Raw genomic sequence first — 19,058 nt, 5'->3', positions numbered from 1 at the left:
TTGATATTATAGTATCCATCAACATTTAATAAGCACATACCTTCTGACCTAATCAATCTATTCTTGGGAATCTAACCTAAAGAAACATTTCTACACATACCCAAAAATACATGAACAGAGATGCCCTTGTTTATAACCGAGAAAAATCGGAAACAGTGTAAATGTCCATCAATAGGGGAATGGTTAAATACATTACGGTATCCATAGTGTGGATGACTAATGTACTAAAAGAAAAATGAGGTAGATTTAAAGGGACCGATGTGTAAAGATGCTCATGATATTTTATAAATGAAAAGAGCAAGCTGCCTCCATATACTTATACTATTCAATATGTATGTGTGTGCATGTGTGTGTGCTATATATACATATATATGTACATATGTATATATGCATATATACATGTAACACAAACATAAATATACATACACAAAATATTTGGAAGAATATATATCAAATTGTTATTAAATTTAGAGAAAATGTCTGAAAAGATATATACCAAATTGCTATTCTTGGTAGGATATTAAGATTTGTACGATTGCTGGGGGAGGCGAGCATGAAGGAGGGAGGACCATCTTTTCCTCCATGTATTTCTACAGTATTCTAAATTACTTGCAATTCAAAACATTTTTCAACTTTTAAAAACTGAAGTAGTTTAACAGTTTGCAAGATAAGATTATTATTATTAATATGAAATTACAAATCTAATTTAGAGTTGCAGAAAATTACTATTGTTTCCAATGCATTTCCTCAGATTCATAGTCAGATTCAGGTAAGCTCTTACCTTTAAAAGAAGCTCGTCCCAACTTTGTGATATGAAAATTATTTTGGAACTCTTCTTCAGACCCATAAATAGTAACTTTTTGTAGAAGTCCTTTTTCTGTCAAGTATCTAAGTGATTCCGTAGTTATTTCCCAGAGACTTTTTTCTTTCAACAAAACCTTTTGCTGAACACCAAAAAATGTACCATTCATAAAACGATATATGTCATCCAGGTTTGTTGCAATCTGAAACAATTCAGGATACCATTAGAGCAGCTTCTCTAATTCAAGGCATCATTTTGAATGAATAATTCATCAACAAGAGGACTCATTTCCATACCTCAAAGCTATTCAAATAAAAATCATTATAAAATCTACATAGTTGCATAAAGGTACTTTTATAATGATATTTTAAAATGACAAGAAAAAACAATTGAAGGGAGAATATAGTTATCATATTTATACTCTTAATGAAGGCATCTACACATTTCTGATTCAAAAACTCCTTAGGTTTTTGAGTACTTTTTCACAGTATCTCCAAAACTGTGCCCTCTGCTCACTCCCCACCAGTTGTCACTAACTCCCACTCAGCCTCCTTCAGAAATCCTCCCTCCACCCCCTCCCAGCCACCTGTGAAAATATTCTTTAGCTCTAAAAATTGTATTTAAAAAAAACACATATGGAAAATACAACTGAAAGTCTCCACTAAGGCAGGATCCAGCAATACTCTCCCTGATATTTTACCTGAAAATAAACAGCAGTTTTCTCCCTCTTTTTGTCTCTCTCATCCCCATCTCTTTTCTTTGTTCTTTTGCTGCTTTTTTTTTCTCCCCCCAACTCACTGTTTAAAACTTATAATAGCAACGGTGGTATTCAGATGTAGAGCTGACTCTGAGCGTGCATAACTTACATTAGCCAATTTTAATGAAATCAGCATGTTATACTAAAATATAGTCAATAAATAAGCATATTTCTCTGTTTCAATTCCGATGATATTTCAGTGGGAAAACTTAAGTAGTAATTTCACAGTAAACCAATATAAAGGATAACAAAAAATATTATGGAGCAGGGACATTTCCTAGGGCTTTTTCTCCTTTTAATAAAAGTCCATCCTTAACATAATATTCATTCAAGCTAAAACTGCACTTTTAAGATATTCAAGAACTGATACTCAGTTTATAGATTATCAACATACTTAGTTTCTATATTGTTTTTTAACTGAGTACAGTTAACACTGAGGGTAAACAAACAAACAAACCCCTTTACTTGATCCTTCTAGCTACCATCACATTATGTTTGTATCCCTCTGTAAAAATTTTTAGACATAGTGATTGTAACCCACTGGGATAGCTTCTATCTCTGGCTTCTCAAAGCTGGGTTCTCCAATGTTGCCCCAATCTGCAAGTTCAGCCATGACCAACTCCAAAGCCAGACCATAATTCAAGTATTTACTGAGTGCCAACCACATGCCAGGCACTATGCTAGTCACTGGGATTTGGTGATACAGGAGAATAAACATGGACCTGTCCCAGGGCTTCATTCCAGGGGGGTAAAGTTATCAGCCAAAGAAAGTCACTAACAAGAATACAACTACAAACTGATGGGTGCTACTAAAGGAAAGAAGTGTGTTTCTATAATGCATCCAAGAAACTGACTGCACTTGGTGGTAAAGGAAGGTTTCCCCAGGGAAGTGGTGGTGAAGTGAAAGTCTGATGGTGAGTAGGAGTGGGTGAGGGTGAAACGAGACGGACAGCTGAGATGAATGAGTCCCAGGCTTGCAGACCACTGCGGTAGGAAGGGCATAGAATGTGAAATGAAAACAGAAGGACAGTGTGTCTGGAGAGCAGAGTGTAAGAGCGTGTTGAGAGATGATAAGGATGGAGAGAGAGGCAGAGGCCATATCTACAGTGTTGGTGTTGTCGTTCAGTTGCTCAGTCATGTCTGACTCTTTGCAACCCCATGGACTGCAGCACGCCAGGCTTCGTGATAAGGGCTTCCCAGGTGGCTCGGCAGTAAAGAATCTGCTTGCCGATGCAGGAGATGCAGATCCGATCCCTGCGTCGGGAAGATCCTCTGGAAAAGGAAATGGCAACCCACTCCAGTATTCTTGCCTGGAGAATTCCATGGATAGAGGAGCCTGGTGGGCTATAGTCCACGGGGTTGCAAACGAGTCGGACATGACTCAGCGGCCAAACAAGGCCATGATAAGGGATCTGGACTCAATCCTAACAGCAGTGGGAAACAACCATTAACAAATTTTAGGCAGAAAGGAATTTATATTTGGAGAAGATTGATCTATTGAAGAATAATATGGAGGGGGTGTGGGAAGGCAGGGCACAGTTGATGCCAGGAGACCAGCTGGGCAACCATCATAGGGATCTAGGCAGGACCTCGGCAGCCTGGAAAAGAGTGTGCAAGCAGCCTATGTGACCTCTTTTTGCCTTGGATTCTTTTTTTGTGAAAGCAGAACTATTTTATTTCATTCAAAGGTATACAAAGATCAGAGATAAAAGCATATCAAGTATCTAGCAAGGTATCTGAAACATAGACGTGAGAAATGATCACTGGAGGCTCCCTGCATCCCAGGGCCCAACAACTGTTATATTCTAATTCCTGGAGTTTCCATCTCTTCCACCAAAACCTAGTCTCCCCAAGGATGCCCACCTCCACCCTCCTGCCTCTTGACCTCACACTGCCCTTCTCACCTCTCACCCCATCCCTCTGGTTCTTTCTGTCTGGAGGACTTGACTTCTCCTTCAATTCTAACTCCAAAGATTTTTCTGCCTCTCCACCCCCGTCTGTAATTCCAGCCTCCTTCCACAACTAGGGCCCTGTGGTGAAGCCCTACCCCAATGTGCAGAAGAACGCTGATGGCCTGTTCTTCTCAGCACGGGGCCCAGGAGCCTCGTAAGGGCATGTTTGGAACAACAGTTGCCTACTGGTTAATCTCCTGAGCCGACTCTGCCTGGTCTTCTTGCTGCTGTACTTCAATTGTTAACACAGAATTTAACTGAAACTGTTGAGCCCTATGGATCTGGCATTGCAGGCCCATAAAACCACACCCTTGTGGCCAAATCGGTTCCTCCAGGATTCCTGTACCTGAGTGCACTGGTCTCAAGTGAAGCCTCAATTCCATTGCCTTGCATGGAGTCCTAACTCATGACATACACGTATTTGTCAGATGTATATGTTCTTCCCGCCTTTTCATTGCCTAAGTAGCATCTTTTAAAATTATAAAAATATGAAGTCTATTGAATTGATTTTTTTCTTTCATGATTTATGCTTTTTGTTTCCTATATACGGAGAAGGCAATGGCACCCCACTCCAGTACTCCTGCCTGGAAAATCCCATGGACGGAGGAGCCTGGTAGGCTGCAGTCCATGGGGTCGCTAGGAGTCGGACACGACTGAGCGACTTCACTTTCACTTTTCCCTTTCATGCACTGGAGAAGGAAATGGCAACCCACTCCAGTATTCTTGCCTGGAGAATCCTAGGGACGGCGGAGCCTGGTGGGCTGCCGTCTATGGGGTCGCACAGAGTCGGACACGACTGAAGTGACTTAGCAGTTTCCTATATAAGAAATCTTTGCCTACCCTAAGGCATTTCCAAATAAATTTCAGTATAGATCAGTAATTTCTTAAAAAAAAAAAAAAAAAGAACAAAACCTGTTGAGATTTTGATTGGAATTGCACAGAATTTATAGACCCATGCAGGAAGAAGTAATAACATCTGAACAAAAGTGAGCGTTCCAGTTTGTGAAGATGGTATCTCTCTCCGTTTATTTAGGTCTTCTTTAGTTTCTCTCAGCAGTGTTTCACAGTTTTCGGTGAGTTTTAAGTGGGAGTAATTTACACAGGGTTAGCAAGTAACAGAGACAGAGCTGTGACAGGGACACGGGTATGTGTGACATGAGAGCCCTTGCTCTAAACCACCACGAAACACTTTGACGATTTCCCCACTGATACGTGACTGTGTCACGACGCTTCAGTCTCGTTTTTAAGCACTCTCTCCCATCCTCCCCCACTATGGCACACAGTCTGGCCCAACTTTTTCCACCCAACTTTCTACTCCTAGGTTATCTTCAGCCTTCCTCTACAGCTACAGTATCTAGTCTATTGACTGTTACTCCACGTCATCTTAAGGTTTCTCATCTTTCAATTTATTTCAAGTACCTGGAATGGCTTATTCCTTCCCTCTGTTTATCTAAAACCTCCATCTCCTTCAATACTCAGGACTCATTCCTCTTCTTTTCTGTAGCCTTTCACTCTTATAATTTACCAGGAGATAAAATATTATACCATTCATCTACAAGGCAATCAAAACAGTCTCATGATATCTTTTACTCATCAATTATCTTTTGGACTTTCACTTACACCAATTTGGGATAATAAAGGTAGGCTACATGATAGATTAAGAGTCCTGGTTTTTAGTTAGATAAAGCTGAATTCAAACCCTGGCTTTACCAGTTTGGGGCTGAGGGACCTTGGGCACAAAAGAATAACCCTAAAAAAGAGGTTTTACTCAGGAATAACCTTAAAAAAGAGAGCCAATTTCTAATCTTAGGGAAAAGAGTGTTTTCCCATTGTGTCCCACCCAACTTTTTTTTTCTGCCTGATAAAGGCTATACTGACTTCACAAATGTTTATTATGGTCAGAGGACTACAGAGGATCTTTTCTTACCAAGGCAGAGATGCCGGATTATCCAACATCAGGACCCATGCTTCTAGGCTCCTTTATCCCCCACAGTATCCACCAAAGTCTCTTACTTATAATGGATGCCCAGTTATTATTTGTTCCATACAATTCAAAGGATTAAAAATGCACATGTAAATCCAGATTCAGATTTATCATGTCACAGACTGCTCTTTTCCGCAATATATGGAAGTGAGCATTTTTTTCAACTTTCTTTAGTTTTCAAAACTTTTCAACCACTGTCTCAAATAATAGTAAGAAGATATAAAAATATTAAAAAAATACCTTCAAACCAATCAAAGAAAGAAATAAAGTTTGGATTCCCTTGGTGAATTCCTGAACAAGATGGCTATAGCAGTTTTCCAATGGTCTGCTTATTAACTCCAATACCTACAAGAGTTAAAGCAATATTATGTTTTATGTTATTATAAAAAACAAATCGTGTTCCATATAAAATTTTATAATTTGCATAGATCTTGTGGAGGCTGGGAGAGACAAAAAACAGAGAGACAAAAAAATAAGAATTTAACAGGTATCCTCATGAAAATGGAAGAAGACAGGGAAAATACTTTTCATTGAAATATAGAACTATTCAAGCTACTCTGTCTAATGCTTAATCACAGAGGAGAAGGAAACATTATTTACAGGAATATTAATCATTAATTTTTAAAAGATGATATCGAAGGGCTAAATTAAAGATTGAGAAAAGACAACAAAACAACCAACCAACCAACAGATTATTACCTGTTGCTTGTCTTTTTCTTGCAATATAAGGATACTCTCCCCAACAGAATCTATTCCAGCACGGCCAGCTCTGCCAATCATCTGTTTATACTGATTCCTCTTTAAAAATTCCTTAGCAACATAGGGGGCTCTTAATATAACTCTATGGAATTGATAAAATTAATTAAAAGTGATAGTCAATCTATACCATTAGCATCTATTTTTAAACTCTTCATTTCATTATTTTTATGTGATATTCAATTAATGACATATTAACTCAAAATAATACGTAACTACTATTTACTGGTAATCTATGTTATGATGTCCTAGGTGCTTTATGTATATTATCTGTAATCTTACAAAACTTGAGGTGATAATATTCTTTTTTTTAATTTTTATTTTAATTAGTTTATTTATCTATTTTTTAACTTGACAATATTGTATTTGTTTTGCCATACATTGACGTGAATCCACTATGGGTGTACATGTGTTCCCCTTCCAGAACCCCTCTCCCACCTCCCTCCCCATCCCATCCCTCTGGGTCATCCCTGTGCACCAGCCCCGAGTGCCCTATATCATGCATTGAACCTGGACTGGCAATTCGTTTCACATATGATAATTTACATGCTTCAGTGCCATTCTCCCATATCATCCCACCCTCACCCTCTCCCACAGAGTCCATAATACTGTTCTATTTATCCGTGTCTCTTTTGATGTCTTGCATACAGGGTTATCTTTACTGATTAACTAAATATCATATATATGTATTAGTACACTGTATTGGTGTTTTTCTTTCTGGCTTACTTCACTCTGTATAATAGGCTCCAGTTTCATCTACCTCATTAGAATGGATTCGAATGTATTCTTTTTAATGGTTGAATAATATTCCATTGTGTATATGTACCACAGCTTCCTTATCCATTCGTCTGCTGATGGGCATCTAGGCTGCTTCCATGTCCTGGCTATTATAAACAGTGCTGCGATGAACATTGGGGTACACTTGTCTCTTTCAATTCTGGTTTCCTCAGTGTGTATGCCCAGCAGTGGGATTGCTGATAATATTCTTACGCACTTTAATTTTCCTTTACAAAGTAGTTGACTGAAGCACAGATAAGTAGCTTATCAAAACCAACAAGACTAGTAACTAATAGAATCATAATTTGAGCTTAAGTCTGCTAGCTGCAAAGCTTATGATCAATCCACTATAGCAATAATCTCAAAAGGTTTTTGATTTAATACTCCATAAATGAAAAATCTGACCACAGGCCACTAACATATGCATATTTATTTACGAATTTGTATTATCAACTACATAAAATTTCAGATTTCAACTGTTTTTGACCTATGACATGGTGATTTCAATCCTGTTCATGAATACAGAAGTCTATAGCCAGCCTTCCTTTTCAAAGGTGAGAGAAAACCTGTGCTATTTACCTAAACTATTCAACCAACTCCTTTATTTATAAATCTCAGTGGACAGACAAGATTATTAAATACATGAAGAAAACAAATGATATAGAAGACAAACAATGAGAACATACAGAATATACATCTGACAGGGAACAGAAAAGAACTTTAAAAAATTGAATTAGTATGCACAGAAAATTCTGGAGGGTACTATATTTACAGTAGAAGAACAGAGTACTATAAAGAAAGAACAACAAAAGAAGAGAATTCTTAGAAATAAAAAATTAATTCATTTAAACAATTCAACTGAAGAACTGAATAATGAATGAATATAGTTAGTGGGATATAATCAAAAACTGATTTTGTAACATAGAAAGTAAAGGAGTCATATAACTCATATAGACTGGAAAATGTGTAAGAAAAGTTACGAGAAATGAAAGACCAATTTAAGAGATTCCAATTGTCTAACTGAAGTTACAAAAGCAGAGAAACAGAGATAATGGAAGGAAAGAAATAATACAAGAAATAACTGAAAATAATTACTCTAAGATGAAGAAAGGCATAAAACTTTAGACTGAAAGCATGTACCCAAGGGCTAAGCCCTATGAATCAGAAGTAGCTAGGGACTTCCTTGGTGGTCCAGTGGTAAAGAATCTGCCTGCCAAGGCAGGAGACGCAAGAGATGTAGGTTTAATCCCTGAATCAGGAAGATCCGCTGGAGTAGGAAATGACAACCCACTCTGGTATCCTTGCCTGGGAAATTCCAAGGACAGAGGAGTCTGGTGGGCTACAGTCCATGTGGTTGAGAAGAATTGGATGCAACTGAGCACACACATGATAAAATGTTGAGGTTAAAGAGAAAAGCATACAAGCTTCTGGAGAGGGAAAAACAGCAAGCCTATGTAAAAACAAAAATGTCCACCACTAGTTCCTTAAAGACGTAGAAGAATACTACAAAGGCTCCTAACGGAAAACACTGAACCTAGCATTGTGTTCACCGTGAGGTGTTCAAGTATGAGGCTAAACTAAAGATAGCTGCAACTATGCAAAGGTTCAAAAATTTTTATTTCCAATGCATCATTTAAAAAGAATTACCCAAGGATGGCAAAATAAAAAATGGATCACTGAAGGAAGATGTTCGATATAAGGGGCGGTGGTAGGCAAAACAAAACAAAAAACCCACACAAGTATGATTTATTGGTAAGTTTAAATAATTATTGATTATAAGATGAGAAAAAGTTGATGTTTGGTAGAAACCAACACAACACTGTAAAGCAATTATCCTTCAATTAAAGATAAATAAATTTTTTTTAAAATGAGAGAAAATTAAAAATCTAGACCTAACATTTTAGGTAACTGCAACAATACACAAGACAGTGTAGAAAAAAACATACAAATGCTAAGACTCTTGAGATGTTGAGCAGAGGATACAGTTATCAATTCTAAAATAATAGAAAAACACATTTGATTACCACTGTTAAATTTTAAGAGTAAACATTGCTAACAGAAATAAAATATATAACTTCCTTTATGATGTCAACAATTGTCTGAAAAAATGGAAAACTTACTAAGTGACAGAGTTTGAAAACAAAAGAATAGAAAAAGATATAGTTGCCAAAAAATACATAGTTCTAGTGTTTAAAATAAAGTCACTCTGAGGAAAACAAGGACTTATTCCACTGATAAGAGGAGTAATTCAGCCATAAGATATTTGGAATAAAGTTTTATATACTTAAATGAGACTTCCCTGGTGGCTCAGATGGTAAAGCATCTGCCTACAATGTGGGAGACCTGGATTCAATCCCTGGGTTGGGAAGATCTCCTGGAGAAGGAAATAGCAACCCACTCCAGTATTCTTGCCTGGAAAATCCCATGGACAGAGGATCCTGGCAGGCTACAGTCCACGGGGTCACCAAGAGTCAGACACAACTGAGTGACTTCACTTTCACTTTATATACCTAAATAGTTGTGAAATACAAAGCAAAAAATTGTAAAAATGTAAAGAGGAGAAGTTGATAACTCCATAATTACAGTGGGAAACTAACATACGTCTCTGGAACTGACAGATCAAAGAATCACGGAGAAAACAGAGGAGCTGATAACATGACTAATAATTGCAATCTCACTGAGATACATAAAAGTGCATACCCAACATAAAATATATAGTTTAAAGCTCTTGGATGATTTATAAAAATTGACCATTTATTTGAAAACAAAAGTCACAAATTTTAGCGTCATCAATAACTAAGAGTGGAAATCAATTGCACACACCCACAGCTTTGGTAATAACTAAAAAGGTAAACAAGGATCTACTCTGAAAAAAAAAGATACTATTAATAGACTCAAAAGTCTTCATAGATGAGTTCTCTAAGGTATCAAGGAACTCTCTATGTTAAATAAACTCTTTCAGACAAAAAAAAAAAAGAATGGTCAAAAGCTTGCCAACTGTTTCTACATAACTAGAATAACAAACCCTAATATCAAAACCAGATAGGGAGAGGACTAAAGAAAGAAGGACTAATACTAGCAAGAGATCTACTAAGACACTGCCTTGGTGGTCCAGTGGTTAAGAATCTGTCTTCCAATCTGTCTTCCAAAGCAGGGGACAGAGGTTCGATCCCTGGCTGGAGAACTAAGATCCCACTTGCCGTGGGGCAACTAAACCTGCTCACAACTAGAGAGAAGCCCATGTGCTGCAGTAAAGAGGCCACGAGGGGCAACTAAGACCAGACACAGCCAAATATAAATTTAAAAAAAAGCGAGAGAGAGAGAGAGATCACTAATGTCATTTTTCATTAAGATATTAAAGGAAATAAACCAAACAATCAACTCAGCAAATGCTGAAGAAAACATTTGATAAATTCTCATTCATTACTGAGAAAGAATAAACCAATTAAAAAAAAAAAAAACCTGTTGGCAAGCTGGGAACCAAAGTTTGGAGCCTGGCTGACAATGACTTGTATCTTACCTTCTCGCTGGTAGGTTAACACCTGCTGCGAGGGTGGATGTGCAGGTGAGCAGGCAGAGGACCCCTGTGGAGTAGGCCTCCTCCAAGAGCTTCCTTTCATCGCTGGTTAAGCCACTGTGGTGATAAGCAACTCCAAATGGGATGGTGTGCTTTAACACGCGACACAGGTTGCCACCGCTGACATTCTTCAAGTTCTTAATCACCTCCTGTTTTTCCTTCTCTTTGTGCTTCAGATATTCCCTAGGGAAAAGATCTGTTAGAACCTTTGATCTTATAGGGACAGAGCACCTACCATTTTAATTTTAGTAGCTACATGTAAACATTCTCCTTTTAAAATCATGTTACTTTTATTGACTTAAGTACATAAAACATTCTTAGAACTGTAAATTCTGAATTCATTAACAGGCAATTTCTCTCAACCTATTTGGGGATCACAGAGTCCTGTGAAAATCTGCTTAAAGCTAAGGGAAAAAACAGATATTCACATTAATACAACACTTTGCATATAATTTCAGAGGGTTTGTGTACTTCCTGAGGTTCAATCCTGTACTTCCTATGAATTCATGAATGCTGGGTTTAAACACCTGCTCTAGAAGTTACAATTTTTTTTTTCACAAGAAAATACATCTTTAGTGAAGATGAATTGCTTTGTCATAAATTTTCCTCTCTGAAGATAATATATATATTATTAAAGCATATGAATTATATGTAAAACACTGTCTAAACATTAGCACTTCAGAAGCCTCAGTAATATCCTACAATATCTCCTTCCTAGAAGCATCTATTTTTCTCAATTCCCTTCTAGAAAAGAAAAAAAGGAAAGACTAAGTACAACTAACTACTGATTGACTGTGAAGCAACAACTTCTGAATACTAGTAGCGAACAAATATAGTCTGTGTGTGTGCTAAGTCACTTCAGTCATGTCCACCTCTTTGCGACCCTATGGACCATAGCCCGCCAGTCTCCTCTGTCCATGGGATTCTCTGGACAAGGATACTTTGGTGCGTTGTCATGCCCTCCTCCAGGAGATCTTCCCTATCCAGGGATCGAACCCGTGTTCTTTTACGTCTCCTGCTTTGGCAGCTGTGTTCTTTACCACTAGTGCCACCTGGGAAACCCAAAAAATATTGTCTAAGATATAAATATAATACACGCAGCCCTGTACTGTTGTAGCAAGCTTCATGGAAAGCACAGAGAGCTCTGGCTGGTGCTAAACGCACAAGTTCAGTAATTTCATAAGAAGCTGAGAAATGGGTGGCAAGGAGACAATGAAGAATGGGGCAGAAAGTGATCGAGAGTCAACAGTGCAAGAACCAAAAGTGATAGCTGGGTAGGGAGCTACAGAATTTATGTTACTATTTTCCAGTCAGAGTTTGAGGTCCTGAAAGGGACAAATTCTTCTCAAGGAATTAAGTCTTAAGGACAATTACCCTATAATTTAAGAGAAGGGAGACACTATTTGTAAATGACCAGATAAGACATGGATCTATGGAGAAGGGTTTTGCTGGGGGGAAGTTGAGATGTGAGCTGGGTCCTGAAGAACAGGTTAGAGGTGGCAGATGATAGCTTAGTGGTGAACAGTGCCGCCAGATACGTCATCTCCGAAGGAGAAGATTTAACTCTGGGACCAAAGACAGTCTCAGTCACTCAGAGCTTTGTGTAGATTTTATCTAAAGTGAAAGTGACAGAAAAAGCTTCTGACAAAGACATCAGAAGAGGGCAGGAGAGTACCCGCCTCACTAATTTAAGTGGGGCCTTATGCACTGCTCACCTAGCTGCTGAGAATAGATAAAAATACTTCAAGGCTGTGGGAATTTTGCCCAGACCATTTCCGTAACATACACCCTGGAATGACATCAGCACGAGATTAGCCAGAAGGAACAGGTTAACCCAGAGCTCAAGGCTGCGGGAAGTTTTTACCTTGAACAAGAGATAGTGCTGCCTACAAGGCCTACTTGTCTAAGTCAAAAGAATGTGAAAAAGAAAAAATGTTGACCTCCTCCTTAAAGGGGCCTTAGGCTTGGACTCCTTATCAACCTGCCTAAGTTAACTCTCTCACAATGAGGGGTGGGGAAGTACATTATTGGCAGAAGGTAAAGCATGATCGCAGGCATGGAAATGGGTGATTCAAAGCATAAACAAAGAAGACAAGTATGGATGTCCCTGGTGGTCCTGTGGTTAAGAATCTGCCTGCCAATGCAGGGGACATGGGTTCAACCCCCGGGTCAGGGAAGATTCCATATGCTGTGGAGCAACTAAGCCTGTGTGCCACAATTACTGAGCTTTAGAGCCCATGATCTGCAACAAGAGAAGCCACTGCAATGAGAAGCCTGAGCACCACAACCAAGAGTAGCCCCCGCTCACTGTAACTAGAGAAAGCCTGTGTGCAGCAATAAAGACTGGGCACAGCCAGAAATACATGAATAAAAGAAGACAAGAAGCTCAATCTGGATGATGTGCAGGGTGGATAAAGAGTAGAAGAAATAAGGATGAAAAAGTAAATTGGGTCAGATTTTAGCATCAATCTAGGCTAAGAAGCACTGTGGTATCACTTTAAGGGAGATTTTTAGGGAAAGTGATACAATCAGAGCTTTGGCCATTGTCAGGAAATAGTGTTTAAAAGACATTCTTGACTTAGAAGTCCAAAGCACTAACAGCCATAAAAAAGATAATTTTCCTTGAGGTTGAGACAATCACTTGGGGAAAACTCTGCTTCAGTCTTTGCACATAAACTACACATAAGAAGCATATTCTAGGAGATTGTACTATACCTGCTTCCTGTGAAAGTTATGATTAGGAGGCAAATAATTAAGATAAGGGCTGATACTTTATGACTTTCAAGAAATTATCTTTCGAAGATACTACTGAGATCAGAAACCATTTAGCCCTAGATTATATTCATCTACATGTAAATTACAGAAAAACAGAAAAAAGTATGCTCTAAATATGACAACATTTTAGTTAACAGCCACCAAGATGGGAGCTAAACTATTTTATTGTTTGTTGTTAAGTTGCTCAGTCGTGTCTGACTTTGTGACCCCATGGACTGCAGGATGCCAGGCTTCCCTGTCCTTCACCAACTCTCGGAGCTTGTTCAAACTCATGTCCATTGAGTCAGTGATGCCATCCAACCATCTTATCCTCTGTTGTCCCCTTCTCCTCTTGCTTTCAATCTTTCCCACATCAGGGTCTTTTCCAATGAGTTGGCTCTTTGCATCAGGTAGCCAAAGTATTGGAGCTTCAGCTTCAGCATCAGCCCTTCCAATGAACATTCAGAGTTGATTTTGTTTAGGATTGACTGGTTTGATCTCCTTGCAGTCCAAGAGAATCTCAAGAGCCTTCTCCAACACCATAGTCCAAAGGCATCGATTCTTCGGCATTTAGCTTTCTTAATGGTCCTGCTCACATCCATACATGATTACTGGAAAAACCACAGCACTCTATGGACCTTTCAAAGTAATTCCTCTGCTTTTTAATATGCTGTCTAGGTTTATCATTGTTTTTTTTTCAAGGAGTGTCTTTTCATTTCATGGCTGCAGTGATTTTGGAGCCCAAGAAAATAAAGCCTGTCACTGTTTCCATTGTTTCCCCATTTATTTGCCATGAAGTGATGGGACCAGATGTCATAATCTTCATTTTTAAATGTTGAGTTTTAAGCCAGCTTTTTCACTCTCCTCTTTCACCTTCATCAAGAGGCTCTTTAATTCCTCCTAGCTTTCTGTCATAAGGGTGGTGTCATCTGCATATCTGAGGTTATGTATTTCTCATGGCAATCTTGATTCCAGCTGGTGCTTCATCCAGCTCGACATTTTGCATGATGTACTCTGCATAGAAGTTAAATAAGCAGGGTGACAATATACAGTCTTAATGTACTTCTTTCCCAGTTTTGAACGAGTCCATTGTTCCATGGCCAGTTCTAACTGTTGCTTCTTGACCTCCATACAGATTTCTCAGGAGGCAGGTAAGGTGGTCTGGAATTCACATCTCTTTAAGAATTTCCCACAGTTTGTTGTGATCTACATAGTCAAAGGCTTTAGTGGAGTCAATGAAGCAGAAGTACGCATTTTTCTGGAATTTTCTAAGAATTTTGAGTATTACTTTGCTCGTGTGTGTTCAGTTCAGTTCAGTCACTCAGTTGTGTCGGACTCTTTGCCACCCCATGAACCACAGCACAGCAGGCCTCTCTGTCTAACACCAACTCCCAGAGCCTACCCAAACTCATGTCCATTGAGTTGGTGATGCCATCCAACCATCTCATCCTCTGTCGTCCCCTTCTCCCCTGCCCTCAATCTTTCCCATCATCAGGGTCTTTTCAAATGAGTCAGCTCTTCACATCAGGTGGCCAAAGTATTGCAGTTTCAGCTTCAACATCAGACCTTCCAATGAACACCCAGGACTGATCTCCTTTAGGATGGACTGGTTGGATCTCCTTGCAGTCCAATGGACTCTCAAGAGTCTTCTCCAACACCACAGTTCAAAAGCATCAATTCTTTGGTGCTCAGCCTTCTTCACCGTCCAACTCTCACACCCATATGTGACTACTGGAAAAACCATAGCCTTGACGAGACAGACCTTTGTTGACAAAGTAATGTCTCTGCTTTTTAATATGCTGTCTAGGTTGGTCATCACTTTCCTTTCAAGGAGTAAGCATCTTTTTATTTCATGGCTGCAATCACTATTTGCAGTGATTTTGGAGCCCCCCAAAATAAAGTCACTGTTTCCACTGTTTCCCCATCTATTTGCCATGGAGTGATGGGACCAGATGCCATGATCTTAGTTTTCTGAATGTTGAGCTTTAGGCCAACTTTTTCACTCCCCTCTTTCACTTTCATCAAGAGGCTCTTTAGTTCTTCTTCACTTTCACCATCAGGGTGGTGTCATCTGCATATCTGACGTTATTGATATTTCTCCTGGCATTTTTGATTCCAGCTTGTGCTTCTTCCAGCCCAGCGTTTCTCATGATGTACTCTACATATAAGTTAAATAAGCAGGGTGACAATATACAGCCTTGACGGACTCCTTTTCCTATTTGGAACCAGTCTGTTGTTCCATGTCCAGTTCTGACTGTTGCTTCCTGACCTGCATACAGGTTTCTCAAGAGACAGGTCAGATGGTCTGGTATTCCCATCTCTTTCAGAATTTTCCACAGTTTTTTGTGATCCACACAGTCAAAGGCTTTGGCATAGTCAATAAAGCAGAAATAGATGTTTTTCTGGAACTCTCTTGCTTTTTCGATGATCCAGCGGATATTGGCAATTTGATCTCTGGTTCCTCTGCCTTTTCTAAAACCAGCTTGAACATCTGGAAGTTCACGGTTCACATATTGCTGAAACCTGGCTTGGAGAATTTTGAGCATTACTTTACTAGCGTGTGAGATGAGTGCAATTTACTGTAGCTTGAGCATTCTTTGGCATTGCCTTTCTTTGGGATTGGAATGAAAACTGACCTTTTCCAGTCCTGTGGCCACTGCTGAGTTTTCCAGATTTGCTGGCATATTGAGTGCAGCACTTTCACAGCATCATCTTTTAGGATTTGAAATAGCTCAACTGGAATTCCATCACCTCCACTAGCTTTGTTTGTAGTGATGCTTCCTAAGGCCCACACTTGACTTCACATTCCAGGATGTCTGGCTCTAGGTGAGTGATCACACCATCATGATTATCTGGGTCGTGAAGAACTTTTTTGTACAGTTCTTCTGTGTATTCTTGCCACCTCTTCTTAGTATCTTCTGCTTCTGTCAGATCCATACCATTTCTGTCTTTTATTGAGCCCATCTTTTCATGAAATGTTCCCTTGGTATCTCTAATTTTCTTTAAGAGATCTCTAGTCTTTCCCATTCTATTGTTTTCCTCTATTTCTTTGCATTGATTGCTGAGAAAGGCTTTCTTATCTCTCCATGCTATTCTTTGGAACTCTGCATTCAAATAGGTATATCTTTCTTTTTCTCCTTTGCTTCTTGCTTCTCTTCTTTTCACAGCTACTTGTAAGGCCTCCTCAGACAGCCATTTTGCTTTTTTGCATTTCTTTTTATTGGGGATGGTCTTTCTCCCTGTCTCGTGTACAATGTCATGAACCTCTGTCCATAGTTCATCAGGCACTCTGTCTATCAGATCTAGTCCCTTAAATCTATCTGTCACTTCCACTGTATAATCATAAGGGATTTGATTTAGGTCATACCTGAATGGACTAGTGGTTTCCCCACTTTCTTCAATTTAAGTCTGAATATGGCCATAAGGAATTCATGATCTGAGCCACAGTCAGCTCCAGGTCTTGTTTTTGCTGACTGTATAGAGCTTCTCCATCTTTGGCTGCAAAGAATATAATCAATCTGATTTCGGTGTTGACCATCTGGTGATATCCATGTGTAGAGTCTTTTCTTGTGTTGTTGGAAGAGGGTGTTTGCTATGACCAGTGCGTTCTCCTGGTAAAACTCTATTAGCCTTTGCCCTGCTTCATTCTCTACTCCAAGGCCAAATTTGCCTGTTATGCCAGGTGTTTCCTGACTTCCTACTTTTGCATTACAGTCCCCTATAATGAAAAGGACATCTTTTTGGGGTGTTAGTTCTAAAAGGTTTTGCAGGTCTTCACAGAACCGTTCAACTTCAGCTTCTTCGGCGTTACTGGTTGGGGCATAGACTTGGATTACCGTGATATTGAATGGTTTGCCTTGGAAACGAACAGAGATCATTCTGTCGAAGACTGCATCCAAGTACTGCATTTTGGACTCTTTTGTTGACCATGATGGCTACTCCATTTCTTCTAAGGGATTCCTGCCCACAGTAGTAGATATAATGGTCATCTGAGTTAAATTCACCCATTCCAGTCCATCTTAGTTCGCTGATTCCTAGAATGTGTACGTTCACTCTTGCCATCTCCTGTTTAACCACTTCCAGTTTTCCTTGATTCATGGACATTAACATTCCAGGTTCCTATGCAATATTGCTCTTTATAGAATTGGACCCTGCTTCTATCACCAGTCACATCCACAACTGAGGGTTGTTTTTGCTTTGGCTCCATCCCTTCATTCTTTCTGAAGTTATTTCTCCACTGATCTCCAGTATCATATTGGGCACCTGCCGAGCGGCAGCTGCACGGTGCAGGAGCGGTGAGCTAGTGTGTGAGATGAGTGCAATTGTGCAGTAGTTTAAACATTCTTTGGCATTGCCCTTCTTTGGGACTGGAACGAAAACTAACCTTTTCCAGTCCTATGGCCACTGCTGAGTATACTCAGGACATTTACCTTAAGAAAGCAGCAAGTACACCTATGGACACCTTATCTTCGACAAAGGAGGCAAGAATATACAATGGAGAAAAGACAATCTCTTTAACAAGTGGTGCTGGGAAAACTGGTCAACCGCTTGTAAAAGAATGAAACTAGAACACTCCCTAACACCATACACCAAAATAAACTCAAAATGGATTAAAGATCTAAACGTAAGACCAGAATCTATAAAACTCCTAGAGGAAAACATAGGCAAAACACTCTCCGACATAAATCACAGCAGGATCCTCCATGACCCACCTCCCAGAATATTGGAAATAAAAGCAAAAATAAACAAATGGGACCTAATTAAAATTAAAAGCTTTTGCACAACAAAGGAAACTATAAGCAAGGTGAAAAGACAGCCTTCAGAATGGGAGAAAATAATAGCAAACGAAGCAACAGACAAACAATTAATCTCAAAAATATACAAGCAACTCCTACAGCTGAATTCCAGAAAAATAAACGACCCAATCAAAAAATGGGCCAAAGAACTAAACAGACATTTCTCCAAAGAAGACATACAGATGGCTAACAAACACATGAAAAGATGCTCAACATCACTCATTATTAGAGAAATGCAAATCAAAACCACAATGAGGTACCATTTCACACCAGTCAGAATGGCTGCTATGCAAAAGTCTACAAGCAATAAATGCTGGAAAGGGTGTGGAGAAAAGGGAACCCTCTTACACTGTTGGTGGGAATGCAAACTAGTACAGCCACTATGGAGAACAGTGTGGAGATTCCTTAAAACACTGGGAATAGAACTGCCATATGACCCAGCAATCCCACTGCTGGGCATACACACCGAGGAAACCAGAATTGAAAGAGACACATGTACCCCAATGTTCATCGCAGCACTATTTACAATAGCCAGGACATGGAAGCAACCTAGATGTCCATCAGCAGACGAATGGATAAGGAAGCTGTGGTACATATACACAATGGAATATTACTCAGCCATTAAAAAAAATACATTTGAATCGGTTCTATTGAGATGGATGAAACTGGAGCCCATAATACAGAGTGAAGTAAGCCAGAAAGAAAAACACCAATACAGTATACTAATGCATATATATGGAATTTGAAAAATGGTAACGATAATCCTATATGTAAGACAGAATAAGAGACACAGATGCATAGAACAGTCTTATGGACTCTGAGGGAGAAGGTGAGGGTAGAACTTCTGGGAAAATAGCACTGAAACATGTATATTATCATATGTGAAACAGAACACCATTCCAT

At 39.2% G+C, this 19,058-nt stretch overlaps 1 protein-coding gene across 1 annotated transcript in view; it reads right to left on the bottom strand.

The window, feature by feature from the left end:
- The window catches only part of HELQ (helicase, POLQ like), a 48,720-nt gene that overhangs the window by 14,392 nt on the left and 15,270 nt on the right, over window positions 1-19,058 (bottom strand). Inside the window, exons 8-11 of the mRNA XM_081582329.1 lie at window positions 10,549-10,788; window positions 6,195-6,336; window positions 5,736-5,840; window positions 782-1,004 (exon numbers count right to left, since the gene is read on the bottom strand). Coding sequence (XP_081438455.1) covers window positions 782-1,004; window positions 5,736-5,840; window positions 6,195-6,336; window positions 10,549-10,788 — 710 coding nt within the window. The remainder of the gene's footprint in view (window positions 1-781; window positions 1,005-5,735; window positions 5,841-6,194; window positions 6,337-10,548; window positions 10,789-19,058) is intronic.

This window comes from Giraffa tippelskirchi, chromosome 1 (assembly GCF_054371585.1).
Source record: "Giraffa tippelskirchi isolate mGirTip1 chromosome 1, T2T-mGirTip1v1.2.pri, whole genome shotgun sequence".
Taxonomy (NCBI): domain Eukaryota; kingdom Metazoa; phylum Chordata; class Mammalia; order Artiodactyla; family Giraffidae; genus Giraffa; species Giraffa tippelskirchi.
Note: the sequence above shows the minus strand (reverse complement) of the source record. Positions and strands in the feature narration are given on the sequence as shown.